At 51.0% G+C, this 13,384-nt stretch overlaps 1 protein-coding gene across 1 annotated transcript in view; it reads left to right on the forward strand.

Moving 5' to 3' along the window:
- Positions 1-13,384, forward strand: part of KIRREL3 (kirre like nephrin family adhesion molecule 3) — a 359,934-nt gene that overhangs the window by 224,496 nt on the left and 122,054 nt on the right. Inside the window, exon 2 of the mRNA XM_029962045.1 lies at positions 10,316-10,393. Coding sequence (XP_029817905.1) covers positions 10,316-10,393 — 78 coding nt within the window. The remainder of the gene's footprint in view (positions 1-10,315; positions 10,394-13,384) is intronic.

Raw genomic sequence — 13,384 nt, forward strand, 5'->3', positions numbered from 1 at the left:
GGTTGCACCTGCAGAGGTCAAGAGGGATTGAACGTGGTGTGAACCACAGTGTTTGTAGCTGGGCCTGGGGGATCACTAGCAAAGTGTTTGCAGTGTGAAGATCCAGCCAGCAGGACCAGCTACACAAATTGTGGGTTTTCAGGCCAATCAAGAAACTGAAAATAATGCTCTGAAAAGGGTATGGTTGGCCATCAGACAGGAATGCCACAGGAGCAGTGATTTGGGCTGAATGCTGCAGCCTGGAGCTGATGTGGTGGGTGCCTGCTGTACCTGCTGTACCAGGCAAGGTGAGCAGTGCTGGTGGAGCAGAGACAGCCCAGCCTGCAGCCAGTGCTGGGATGGGATACCTGCATGGCCTCGCTGCCTGGCTGATGGATTTGTTTCTCATGGTGGACCAAATCTGCTCCCCCTGGGACAGAGGGTGTTCTGGGCAGGGCAGCAATCAGCCTCCCACAGCCTGAAATTTGCCCACTCACTTCCCTTTCTCCTGCTGCTGAGCATGGCCAGAGCCCCCCCTGCCAGTGCATTTGAAGCCTCAATGCCCCAATCAAAGCTGCCTCCTGCAGGAAGGGGTGGCAATGAGGGGATTGGTTAATCCCTTAAACCTTGTGGCTTTCTCTCCCTCCATGCAATCGGTGCCCTGTTCCTTTGGGGAGGGTTGGGTTCTGTTCTGCTGCTGCCCCTTCCATCTCAGCACCACAGGCTCTTCCAGAAAGTTCTATCAGAAGGGGTGGAGCAGGGACTGCAGCAAATGCACCTCCACCTGGGATTAACCTGGAATTGCTGCTCCCTTGGCCAGGTTACTCATCTGGGATGGTTTGGTGACACCCCCCTGAGGTTCCCCAAGATGTTCAGGTGCCTCAGCTCCCATTTAGGTTGCTGGGAGGTAACTCAAATTCGGATATCTAGGGAGGAAATGGAGACTAACCTGTGCTGTGGGTCTGACCTAAGATGACACACTCACATCACTGGTCTTCTTCATCCTGGAGAGGAGGTGGCACAGCCTGGACTGGTCACAGCAGGTCTCCTGCCCCTTCTCACCTCATGGGCGGGAAGGCAGCTGAAAGAGTTTTCCAAAATTGCCAAGAGTCGCCAAGGAGATGAAAAATAAAATAGAAGCTGGAGATCAGAAATGTTTTTCCCAAGGCTCAGATGCAGAAGAATAGCAGCCATGCTGTGAGGTAACCATCAAACGGGATTTAATTATCCCATACACGGGACTGACGGTGCCTGCGAGGCTGGAGTGCAATTTCCTGGGAATAGCAGGACTGCAGGAGTCCCTGCTCTGCCCTGGGCGTGTGCTGGTGCTGCAGTGCTCTCCTGGCCTTTGGAGGGGCCTGGAGGAGCCAGGCAGTTGTCAGGGGTGTCCAGCACGGGAAGCTTTGGAGCAGCTGGACAAGGGGCTTTGTTGGATCAGAGGCAGGAGGAGCTGATGGGTCTGGGGCAGATGGGCTTGAAAGGAACAACCACAATTCCAGGGTGAGGCAGAGGAAAGCTGCATTCCTTGGGTGTCTCCAAGGGCAGAAGTGGTTTGTGTGTCTTCCCAGTCTTGTAAAATGGATGGCTGAGCCAGAAACACTTCCGAGGTGGGAGGTGTGAGGAGCCACTGTGGATCAGGAGCTGGAGGTGTGACCTTTATGGTGCTGCACTTTTATTTTTTATTATTTTTCTCTCCAGCATGTCCACAGACTGTCAGAGCAGCGTGGGGATTTCCAGGGCTTATTGCAAAGTGTTTCCACTGCCACCTTCTCCTCCCAGTGTAATGGGATAATCCGGGTGGGGTGTGAGGCAGGGACAGCTCCTGCTTTGTGTGGATCTCCAGACCTGCTGGAAATGTGGCTCTCTGTGTGCCAGGGGAACACAAAAAGTGTGGTTTATACCACCAGGAGATGTTCCCACCAGGCTGCAGGATAATGTCGTGCTGTGTGTGGGGCTGATGGTGCTTGGATAGGGATGGGACATGCAAGGGTCCTGCAGCAGGAGTGAGGAACAGTGGAGGGGCTTTCAATGAAATGAGAAACCCAAGTGAAATCAGGTCTTTAGGGAAAACACTTAAGGAATCAAAATACGTGGATTTTGTGTCTTACTCCCCATCAGTTTTGTCCTGAGCTTTTTCATTCAGGTTTTAGACCATCTTAAAGACTTAACAATCCTTCCTGTTGAAAGCCCTCTTGGTTTGTAGCAGCACAGCCTGGTGCCAGTGCACTCACTGGAGATGGAGCAGGAAAGCCCAACACAGCTCAGACCATCCCAATCCATCTTCCAAACCCCCTTTCCCTGTACCCTCTGCTGTTTCACACACACTCCACCTGCTCTGGTCTCTGGGGCTTTTCCAGTCTCTAGGGTGTGTGCTCACAAAGGCATTCTGATTCCCTGGAGAGCTTGTTCCAGGGGAGGAGGTGCTGCAGAAAGGTGGGTTGGGTTTCATACCTGTCCTCCACCCTTTCCTCTCCAGTGTAGTGGTGTCACTTCTCTGCTGCCTGGAGTTGAACAGGCAGCTCCTGGGTTTGGTGGGGTAGAAGAAGGTGGGTGGAGGAGCTGTGGATCAGTGCCAGCACAGCCCTTGGCAGGCAGGTCCCCCAGTGACTGCACGTCGGGTCTGAGCTGCCAAGCAGAGCGTGGGGGTAGGTGACAGACAGCCCTGGGCCATCCCAGCCCTGGGCTGGAGCAGAGGAAGCCTGGGGGAGGCAGAGCAGTCAGACAGGGAGAGGGACAAGGCTCACGCTGCCTGTTCACCTCCCCTGCCCTCGCTGTTAATGCCCCAGTGCACACGAGGAGCTCCATGGAATCCATGGAATCCATGGAGCTGTGTCAGCTGGAGCAGAGCAGCCACTGGAGTGAGACCAGGACAGATGTGCCCATCACCTGCTTGTCCTGTCCCTGTCCCTGTCCCCTGCCACCTCCTCAGGGTCTACCAACGTGGTCTTGTCAGCTCAGGTCTCCTGGTGGGACGGTGTGGATGGTGACGTGTCCTGGGGAAGTGCCAAGGGCTGGAGGGTGCATGGGGAGGTGCTTTGCCATTGCTTAACTTTCCCTGGAAGGCTTGTTCCGACCTTCCTGCAGCGACAGATGCGTTTGAGGCCCGAATGGAGCAGGAGGTAGAGTGGAAACACAGATTAATTCCCCGGGAAGCCCTGGCAGGGCAGGGCAGAGCCACCAGCAGGTGACTTGGCCACAGCCCCACTGAGCAGGGCAGGGGCCTCACGGGGAGGCTGCAAGGGCCAGGGCTGCAGCAAACCCAGGAGCTGCAGGAGCTCTGAGCTGAGCAAGGTGAAAGTGGCAGGTCCTGAAAAATACTCTAAAAATCATGGAACTGGGGACAAATGCCTGGACTGCACCTGCCGTGAGACTGTCCAAGGAAACACTGACCCTGCCGGGGCAGAGCCTTTGGAAGTGGGGGGTGGAAGGAGCAAGTGCAACCCAAAGTCCCAGGGGACTGTTTCTTGGGAATCCTGCCCAAGGGTTTGGGATCTTGGGCAGCCCCACCAGCCTTTCCTGATGCCTGGATGCACTTTTGTCCAGAGGATGTGGAAGCCTCTGGCTGTGCTGGGTGTCTGACCCAGCTCTCATCAGTGCAAACTGGAGTGGGTTTGATAGTTTGATAGTAGTGAAGAAAACAGTTTCTACATAACCTTTTATTTGTTTTTCTTTCAAATAAAACCCTGTGTGGAAGTTAAGACTTTTACAGCAGAAAATAGAAAGAAAAATACCTTTTTCCTGAATGTGAGTGCAGTTAAGCTCTGGAACTTGCTGCCCCAAGACCTTAGCAGAGCATTCTGGTTTATTTGACCAGTGCAAATGCATTTCTGTGCACACAAAGGTGTGAAAGCTGTTTATGTGAGAAGCTCCAAGGAGTGACAGCCACCTTACCCTGGGGTGAACTGTTTTTCCTCCTGCAGCTCCATCAGATTTCTTTACTTCAGGAGAAGGAAAAAAATAATCCAAAGAATGACTGGATTTGAGGTTTGTGAGGGTTTTTCTTCCCTTGTCAGATGCTCTCCAAACTGGACACGTTTGTGAGAGGCTCAGAAAAAGTGCACCAGCCATGGAGGGCTGGGGAGAAGAGTGGGGAATACAGACAGGTTCAGCACTGAACTCTGGGGAGCAAAGGCTCTGTGTTGCCACCAGAGACAAAAAACCTCTTCAAAACACTCCAGTGCTGAGTTACAACTTGGAGGTGCCTCTTTTCCCTTCATTAGCCAGGGAACACAGGGATATCACTCTCCTTGCTCAGCAGCACGAATCCCTCTTCTTTCTTTCCCCTTCTGCCAGTCGTGTGTCCTGCTAAGAAGCAACTTTTAATTGTCTGGTACCAGGGCAGAGCTTGTTCCTGGGGAGAGCTGCCTCCTGCCTGTTTCTCTGCTCTTGCCCTTGAAGCTTCTGGAGCTGGTGCCTTTCAAGGCATTTTGGATTCCTGTGATATTCCAAGGCCTGTTCAAAGTTGTTTGTCCCAGAGAACCTCCTCTTGTGTCGTGGATGGCTCTGTTTTTTCACTGGGTTGAAAGAGGTCCCTGAAAATAAGCACATCCAAGTGTTCCTGTCTTTTTCCATGATGGTTTTCAACCTGAAAGGATGTTTGATAGAAGTTTTAGGGACCCTTCAGCACCAGAACTGGCTATTGAATGGGGAACCATTTTCCACAAGCCTTGCTGTGTGTCCTTCTCTCTTTCCAGGTCTTTGGGCCTGGAATAGCCAGTTGTGTTTTCCATCTCAGAGCAATGAGCTGGCAAACACCTCTGCTCCATCTGTTTTCCTTCATTGATGGATTCTTTAAAGGCAGATTGTGGTCCCACGGGGACACACTCAACTAATCCTCTGCTTTTAAGATTTTATTTGTGCAATAAATGGATGACAAGGTGGTTTGCGAGTACATAATACAATAAATGGGTTTATAAATGCAACTTTTCTGCAGAGCACTGTAGAATAAAATACAATATCACTACGGCATTTAACACTGATCTCTGGTTCATTCATATTTCAAACAGTAATGTGCCCATTTTCTCATGTGGGAAGCCTCTTAGGTTTTTTAGTACATTTTTATAAATTAACCAGGCACAGATTTAATAATAATGTGCATTTGTATGGCTTTTTCCATCTCTGAGGATCTTGGATTGCTCTCAGCCTTAACAGGGTAATACAGAAATTACGTGCCCAAGGATCTGTTTGCTCTCTGCCAAAATGCAGCAGGAGTTTGGATTGCTCAGGAATGTTATGGATGCAGATGACACGGAGAGAGGAAGCTTGAACCCAGCACTCAGGGCAGGACAGCTTGGAGGGGAAGGTGCTTCGTGGGTGCCCAGAGCAAAGTCCTCTGAAGAAGAGGCCGTGGAGATCTTTAGGAAACCTCCAGGAGAAAAGCAAGGTGGTTACTGAGAAACCAGGAGGCTGGAAAACGAACAAAATGCTTCTTCACACATTTCCTGTAACTTTTGGGGTGCAGCATCCCCAGACATAGTGAAGCCAAGGGCAGGGGAGGCCTTGGGAGAGCAGGCTTTTCTGTCCAGATGTGTCTTTTTAATAAGATCTCCAACAGCAGGCACCTGCATCCATCAGGACAGGAAAACTCTGAGCAGAAGGATGAGGTTTCTCAATCAAAGTGTGTAAAGTGACCAAAATCTCTTTGATTTGTGACGTAGGATTTTCTCCTCTCACCCTTCCTGGCCAACTCAGGAAGGTGTTGAGCTTCTTTCCTTGGAGGCTTTAGTGCTCTTTGAAGAGTTCCCAGCCAAGTTCTTTGCTTCTGGGATCCCCAGGTGAGATGAGGCTTTTCCAGCCCTCAGCCTTTCCCAGTTCCCATGTTTGGGTGTCTCTGGCACCAGGATATCTGCCATGGAGGTTGTTCTTTCCCCATCCTGGAAAGAAAAAGTGTAAAGTTAAACTCCTGCAACTGGACAAAAGTATTTACAGGTAGCAAATTGCTGTCACTGTAAAAGGAAAACATGAGAAAATGGAAACGTGATATTTATGTTAATACAAAGTTTTAAAAATTTAATTTAAGAGACCAGCTGTTTCTGCTTCTCTTATAAGAGCTTAATTGGTATATAATAGCATAGTTAATTAAATACAAATCAATAGTTTAAACCAGCTAATTGATATTTAATATGTATGGGAAAATATAACTTAGTTGTAATATCATTAACTCAATATTAAATAAGCAATGGAATTGCAATTACGCCTTTACAACGATTGTAAAGTTTATTGTTCTTTAATAAACTTGCAATTAGACAGGGTGAGCTGAAAAATTATTAAACAGGTATTATTGGGCTATTAAACATTTATTATCATTCCTGGTGGGATACAGCTACACAATAGTAGACATTATGACTATGTTAATAAACCCTTATTACTGCTCTGCAGCTTTAGCCTTTAGTGCCCCGGTGATCAGAAACCTCCTTCCCTTCCTGAGCAGAGCAATTGCCTTGGAATGGAGTGAGGAAATTCCAAACACTGGGAGAAACCAGGAAAAAGGAGGAGGATTCCACAGTTTGGGTCAGTGCTGGGAGATCATTCTTCCAAAACAAACTTTCACCCCGATTTTCCACCCTGAAGATTTGTTTCTTGGAGACCCTGAGCTCTTGTTTCTTTAAATTGGCTTTTGCTTCGTTGTCACTGGCAACATGTGGTTTTAACTTGGTTCTGATTTGTCTGATGAGTGGCTCTTGTGCCAGTTTGAAGTTTTATTGATGAAGGTTCCTCTGAGTGAGTCAAAACCAGGGCCCTGCCGTGTGTTTTCCAACCAGGATCCTTGAGCTCCCACTTCTTCACAGTGCCTGGGATGGTAAACTTCAGCTGAAAGTAGTTTTGCCCCGCTGAGAAAATTCAATTGCTGTTGCAAGGCAATGGATGGGATTGTTTTGGGAGAGTGGGGGATAGGTATGGGTTAAAATATTGTGTTTTCAGTAAAATGTTGTGTTTTCAGTGGTGTCTCAGCAGCCCCCCTAAAGCTGAGACATTTAAAATGCTGGGTACCTGCTTAAATATTTTAGCTTTAGGTAGCCACTAAAAGCCATGAAATGGTGAGACATCCTCAGGCAGCAGAGTAATCTTGAAGTATTTTACCTTTTAAAGGCGCTCTCAAGTATTTAAAGGTGCCTTTAGCTATAAAGATTTTTGCATGTTCTCACAAATTTATGGTATGAATTATTATAATGCAGTGCTTTTGTACAGCTCCTTTCATCATGGGATATCAAAGTGGTTTATAAGTGTTAATTATAGCACCCCTCGGGGAGGCAAGTGGGAAATAGGCACCCACAGCAGTGTGTGTTGATCCAGGGTCCAGATGGGTAATAACCCACATTTCAGCTGCATCCAGCCCGTGGGGCTCAGCCCTGAGCCTCCCTCCCTGCTCTGAGGGCTCAGCTGGGACTGGGACTCTTGGGTAGCTCAGTCACTGCCTTGGCCAGAGCCCCACGACCTCTTTTTGGGAGCATTTTGCTCCCTGCAATGGGAAGGTGAGAGCTGGACATGGGAGTGGTGGGACAGTCACCCCCCCAGGGACACTGGAGCTGCTGCTGCCCCCATGGATGCTGTGCTGGGGATGCTCCGGGGCCCCCAGTGTTAGGAGGACCTGGAGCTGCTGGAGTGACTCCAGAGGAGGCCACAGAGATGCTCCAAGGGCTGGAGCCCTCTGCTTCTGGAGCCAGGCTGGGAGGCTGGGGGGCTTCCGTTGGAGAGGAAAGAAGGTCCCTCAAGGGGAGACCTTGAGATCCCCTACAGGGACCTAAAGGGCATCGTAGAGAGCTGGAAGAGGGACTGCGGGACAAGGGATGGAGGGCCAGGACGAGGGGGAATGGCTCCCCTGGCCAAGGGGCTGCCGAATCCTGGAGAGTGGGTCAAGGGCAGTCGGACTGGGCTTTTGGAGCAACCTGGTCTGGCAGAAGGTGTCCCTGCCCATGGCAGGGGGTTGGAACAAGATGAGCTTTAAGGTCCCTTCTAACCCAAAGCATTCCATGATTCTGTGCTCCTGATGGTGTTTGTGGCCCTGGGCCATGGAGGGCGTGGCAGCCCCTGCTGTGCCAGCTCTGTGTCAGGCACAGCATCCACAGCCAGGCCCACGAGTGCAGGGCTCAGTCAGCCAGAGGAATTCTGGCTTGCTCGACTCCTCTGTGGGCTGTGCTGCCCCGTGTGGCACTAATCTAATCGTGTTGTGTTAATTACACTTTGATACCTTGGTGCTGGTTGGAGGCTCAATAGCGATCGATGGGGTTTTGTTTTCCTATCAATGAGGACATAAAGGCTCCCACCTGCTTTGCTGGCTCGGGGCTCTGGGCAGGTCTCAGCTCCTGCCAGGGGCACAGGGATTGTCTGTCCCCACAGCAACCCTGCAGCCCTGTATGGAAACCCCATCCCACAGCCAGCAAGGTCTGATGGATTCCAGTTGTCAGACAGGATGAGGGAGGTGACCTGAGCTGGGTGTCCTTCAGCCAAACCAGGGCTGAGAGAGGTGACCTGTGCTGGGTGACCTGTGCTGGGTGTCCTGCTAAACCAGCAGCTCTTTGCAGTCAGGAGTGTTGGGGGCATCCAACGCTCTGCAAGGGGACCCCTTTCTCAGTGTGTTTGTGGTTGTGGACCTGGTGCAGGTCACAGTAGATCTCATCATCTCTGTCCTGCAGAGCAAGAGGGCTGCTTTCCACTCATTGCCCCTTCCTGTTGATTAGGACTCTGATTCAAGACACCACTGAGAGTTCTGACAGTCAGTTCATCTCTCCTGACTTGTCTAATCTTTAGACATCTTTAGATCAGAGTTAGTCACCGCCCTTTATGGCCAAAAAGTGAGTTACAAGCCCCTCAAAGTCACTCTGGTAGGTGAAGTGAGTCACTTTGTGGACGTGCCTGTTTCTCCCTAGGGCAAGGTGTATTTAGGGGAGCAGTTACATTCCAGCTTACTCTGAGCTAAGACTTGCTTTTGTTGGAGCATCAACTTTGCTGAAATCACACCTGTGATTTGTGCTGGTTAGATGCTGCTGCCCTCCCTGCTGGCAGCCTTAGGACCAGGAGCTGTTGGTCCTTAGCCTCCTGCAAGGTGGGATCCTGTTTAATGTTAGAGAAAGTGCTTTAACTAGTCCTGCGTGTACCCTGAGTGTCCTGGGGTCCAAAGAAATCTGTTTTTTTCTGGGCTTAGGCTCAAATTCTTCCTCATACTGTGCTCAAGAGGAGGCTATAACCACTGCACTGGGATGCCATGGCAGTGAGCACTGTTAGAGAGGGATGCTGTGTATCTGGGTCTGTACCCATGTCAGCCTGGGTGTCTCCCGTGACACTGCACATCCCATCACGCCGCAGCGAGCGACTCCCCTCTTCCTCTGGGCTCAGTCCCCACCTGCCATTCAACCCCAAGTTTGCATCGTGGCACTAATGCCAAGGCTGCCAGGCAGCTCTTGCTCTGCTCTACAGCCACCTCTGTGCTCTCCACCCTCCTGCTTCGCTGCCTTCCCCTCGTGCGTGCGACACAACTTCCCGGCGCTCCTTCCCCGGCTCTGCGCAGTCCGCAGCCACATTAAGTAAACATCAAAGGGGCTTTGATCAGCAGGGCTCTGCAGAGCACAGAAGCCCCCGAGGAGCTCTGCAGGTCCACAGGCAGCATCGGGGACACGGTACCTTAATTTTCTGCGCTGTGACACAGGAGGATTTGTTTGAAGAACGAGAGCTCTGAGCGGCGCGCGGGGAGAGCGCGTGCGCGGCCGCTTCTGGAAAAACCCACGCTCACATCTCTCCCTCTGTTTGTTACCAAGAGTCAAAAAGCCCCATTAAGAAATCAAGGCATCAAAGGAGCGTGCCTCCTCAGACTCTGGCACTCTGCTGCTCGTGGGGTCACTTGCTTGCTTCTAAAGAGCAAGATTCCTCAGGCCAGACTTATCTTCCCTCCCGAGGGCCATTTCCCGTTTTGCTTTGCTGCCCACTAAGGGAGGAAAGGATCAAAGAGTCCATGTTGTTGCAACACGCTGCTGTGGAGGAAGATGCAGCTCCTTCCCTCACTTGGAATAGAGGAGTGGTTGAGAAACAGGCAATGGAGGGGTTGGGGACCCTCCTGCCTCTCGATACACTGGCTCAGGAGCCCAGCAAAGCTCAGCCCAGTGAGGCTGACCAAAGAGTTCAGTTCCAGGCCCACCTCGCTGGTGCTTTACCTGAATGGTGTCCCCAGCAGGATTTGCTCCCTGCAGCATTCCCAGGAGCTGCTCTTGTCCCCAGCAGGATTTGCTCCCTGCAGCATTCCCGGGAGCTGCTCTTGTCCCCAGCAGGATTTGCTCCCTGCAGCATTCCCAGGAGCTGCTCTTGTCCCCAGCCTGGTCTAACACCACGCTCTCTTCTCTTGCAGAACTGGGGCTCCCAGGAAGAGGATGCTGCCTAGTCCTGGGGTTCATGTACAAGGAGAAGTACCGCAGGATGACTGAAGGTGAGCAGTTCCCTCACCTTCTCTTCCTCCTCCTCTTCAGCCATCTCATTGCCAGGGCTGTCCCTGCTAGGAATGATCCATGTTCTTGTTCACACTGAGGAGAAAATCCTGCTTTCCCTTTGATCTGTGGAGCATCTTAGCAGGCATGGATGAGGGAAGTCCCCTGTGTGAAGCTGCAAGAGAAGAGCAGGAGCTTAGTGGTTCCATACATCCAAAATCCACTCTCTTTTCCTTTGGAAAGGATTTGTCACATGGGAAGCTCTTTCAGCAATTGCTGCATCTACTCTTTTTGTTCTAGTTGGGTGGCAATGCCTCACCACGACACTTCCAGAATCCCTCTTTCCAGTGGCTTTGCACCCCTCAGAGGCACCATTCCATTGCTCATCAAACTCCTGCTAAAATTTCCCTGTTTGATATTCTAGTCATTCCCCGAGTACTTTATGAGCATTGATTAATCCATAGAAATATCATAAATAATTATGAAGTGTAATAACTAAACAAAAACTATTTATGCTCGGAAGAAGTGGCATCCTTGCTTCTGGCAGCTTCTGTTCCTGGAGCAAACCCTGGCACAGCAGCTTCTGATTAATGCTGGGTGAGAGCAGGACCACAGATCCCCGAGCCCTGGGAGATGGGAGGGTCTCCAGGATGTGTCAAGGAGCGTTTGGCTGCTGGGAGGCCACTCTGGGAACCACAAACTTGACCCAAGTGTGGATTTAACCCTTCTGGGGGGCTTAGAGTGGAAATAATGTAGACAAAGAGTGTGATTTCTTGCCCTACTGCACTTCCTTTTCTGGAAACATCCACGGTCAGGCTGGATGAGGCTCTGAGTAACCTGGTCTAGGGAAAGGTGTCCCTGCACACTGCAGGGGGATTGGACCAGATGAGCTTGAAAGATTCATTCCAACCCAAACCATTCCATGATTCCTTTTCCCTGTGGGATGGCCAATCACCAGCAGATAGCCATGGATGTGTCTGCTCTCACAGGAAGCAAAAGGTGAGTTTGTTTCCATGGAGTAAAACTCTTGGAGAGGCAAGTTTATGGCTCAAATATCAGTTAGAAGATCAAAGGTTCCTTCACGTTCCCGGGAGCCCTGATACTGAGCTGATAACATGGGGAAAGTACTTCACAAGGCTTCACCTCCTGCTTGTTAATTACCACATGCTCTTTAAACATTGATTAGAGGATGTTTTTAACTGGAAGGAGCCGTCCTCTGGGAGATGGGATGGCAGAGTCTCGTCCGAGCGCTGTGAGAAGGGGCAGTTTCTCCCTCTCTCAACACCTTCCTGTCCCTCAAACCTCTTGGAGAGGCTGCCCGTGGCTGTGCCCAGATGGGCACCCTGGGGGTGCTCACAGGGTGTCCATGAGCTGGCAGGACACTCCTTGGATCCTGCCAATCCTTTGGGATCGCCCTGGTTCCCCGGTGCATTCAGTCTAGACGTGAGCCCCCTTTTCAGGCTGAGCAGGGCTTTGTGTGGGGAGAACAAAGGAACATGAAAGGCCAAAAGTAAAGCTTTTGTGTGGGAAAGGGAACAAAGTGTTCCTGCCTGACTGCAGCCAGTTTCTGGCCCCTGCAGGCTGCAGGGCCATTATGTTTAAAGGTACAATCTGCCAAAAACCAAAAGTCAGGGGGATTTCCATGGCTACAAAGACCACCCAGGATTTGTGTTTTCGCTTGAAGCAGCTCTGGATGACAATTGCAGACCTGCAGCCTCCCGGGTTTTTGGTGGATTGCAGTGCAGCCCCACACTCTGTGTGTGAGCTGGGGTGGGGTCAGGTGTCTGGTCACCTACAGAGGTACCAGGAAGGAATTACCTGCCCAAGGTGCCTGAGCTGGCCTCTTGGAACCAGTTCCCTTGTAAGGATGAGGACAGAGACTGATTCCCTTTTGTATTTTTGCCAAGGAAGAGCTTTTTCTCCCTTTTATTGCATGATGGTGCTAATGAACAGCCCTATTAATGATTGCAAGGGAGCTGAAGGAGCTGAAAGCACAGCTAGGGAGTGGGGCAGTGGGATAATTGTGAGGTGTGGGGTCTTCATCCTAGTGGAAATGGGTAATTACAGGGATCATTAGAACCTTGCTGTCATTCAGTGGAGACATCTACAAAATCACTTGTAGGCAGAGAAGCAGAGAAGGACTTAGAGGCTTTGGAAGTGTGGAGGAAACACTTCTTGGTGGGAAATCACTTAAGTTGGATATGAGGAAAAGATTCTTACCCCAGAGGGTGGTTGGGCACTGACCAGGCTCCCCAGGGCAGTGGGCACAGCCCCCAGGCTGCCAGAGCTCCAGGAGGGTTTGGACAATGCTCTCAGGGACAGGATGGGGTTGTTGGGGTGTCCTGTGAAGAGCCAAGAGTTGGACTCAGTGATCCTGCGGGTCCCTTCCAGCTCAGGAGGTTTTACAGTTCTATGGAAGTGTTTCTCTTGGCTGTCCCCATGAAGAAGATCCAGGCTGGACTCTTGCAGACCAGCCTGGCAACCTCTCCCAGCAGGGCAAAATAAATGTGGATTAGAGATGCTCTGTGGACACGCCCAGAGAGGGTCTTCAGTGGCATTCTGTTATTTGTTCTCCAGCTGCCAGGGGATGGGTGTCCATCAGCCCAGCTGAGAGCAGATGTGGCTCTTCCAGCTGAGCTGGACTCCAGGGCAAGGAGCCAAAATCAGTGTCTGTGAACTTGCCTCTGTCCATTTTAGTTCCATCAGTCCTTCATGTCAGGGTGTATCAGTGTCTGTGTAGTGAACAGACTGGTCTGGGTGTGGTGTTGGTGCCTCTCCCAGCTGTCAGGGACCAGCAGCCTGGGCTTCTGCCACCCTTGCTATGATGGGCACAGCAAACCCAACCTGGGTCCTCTCCTTGCTCTGCTGCCCCACACTGGGTGTGACCACCTCCTGCTTTATTGCTTCTGTGAGACCCACACCGGGAAAAGTGCTGGATTTGGTGATGAAATTGGGGTGTATTTGGCTGGAGAGCAGGAAGGTGTTGCTCCAGC

This window comes from Manacus vitellinus, unplaced genomic scaffold, assembly GCF_001715985.3.
Source record: "Manacus vitellinus isolate BGI_N305 unplaced genomic scaffold, ASM171598v3 scaffold_41_pilon, whole genome shotgun sequence".
NCBI classification, from domain to species: domain Eukaryota; kingdom Metazoa; phylum Chordata; class Aves; order Passeriformes; family Pipridae; genus Manacus; species Manacus vitellinus.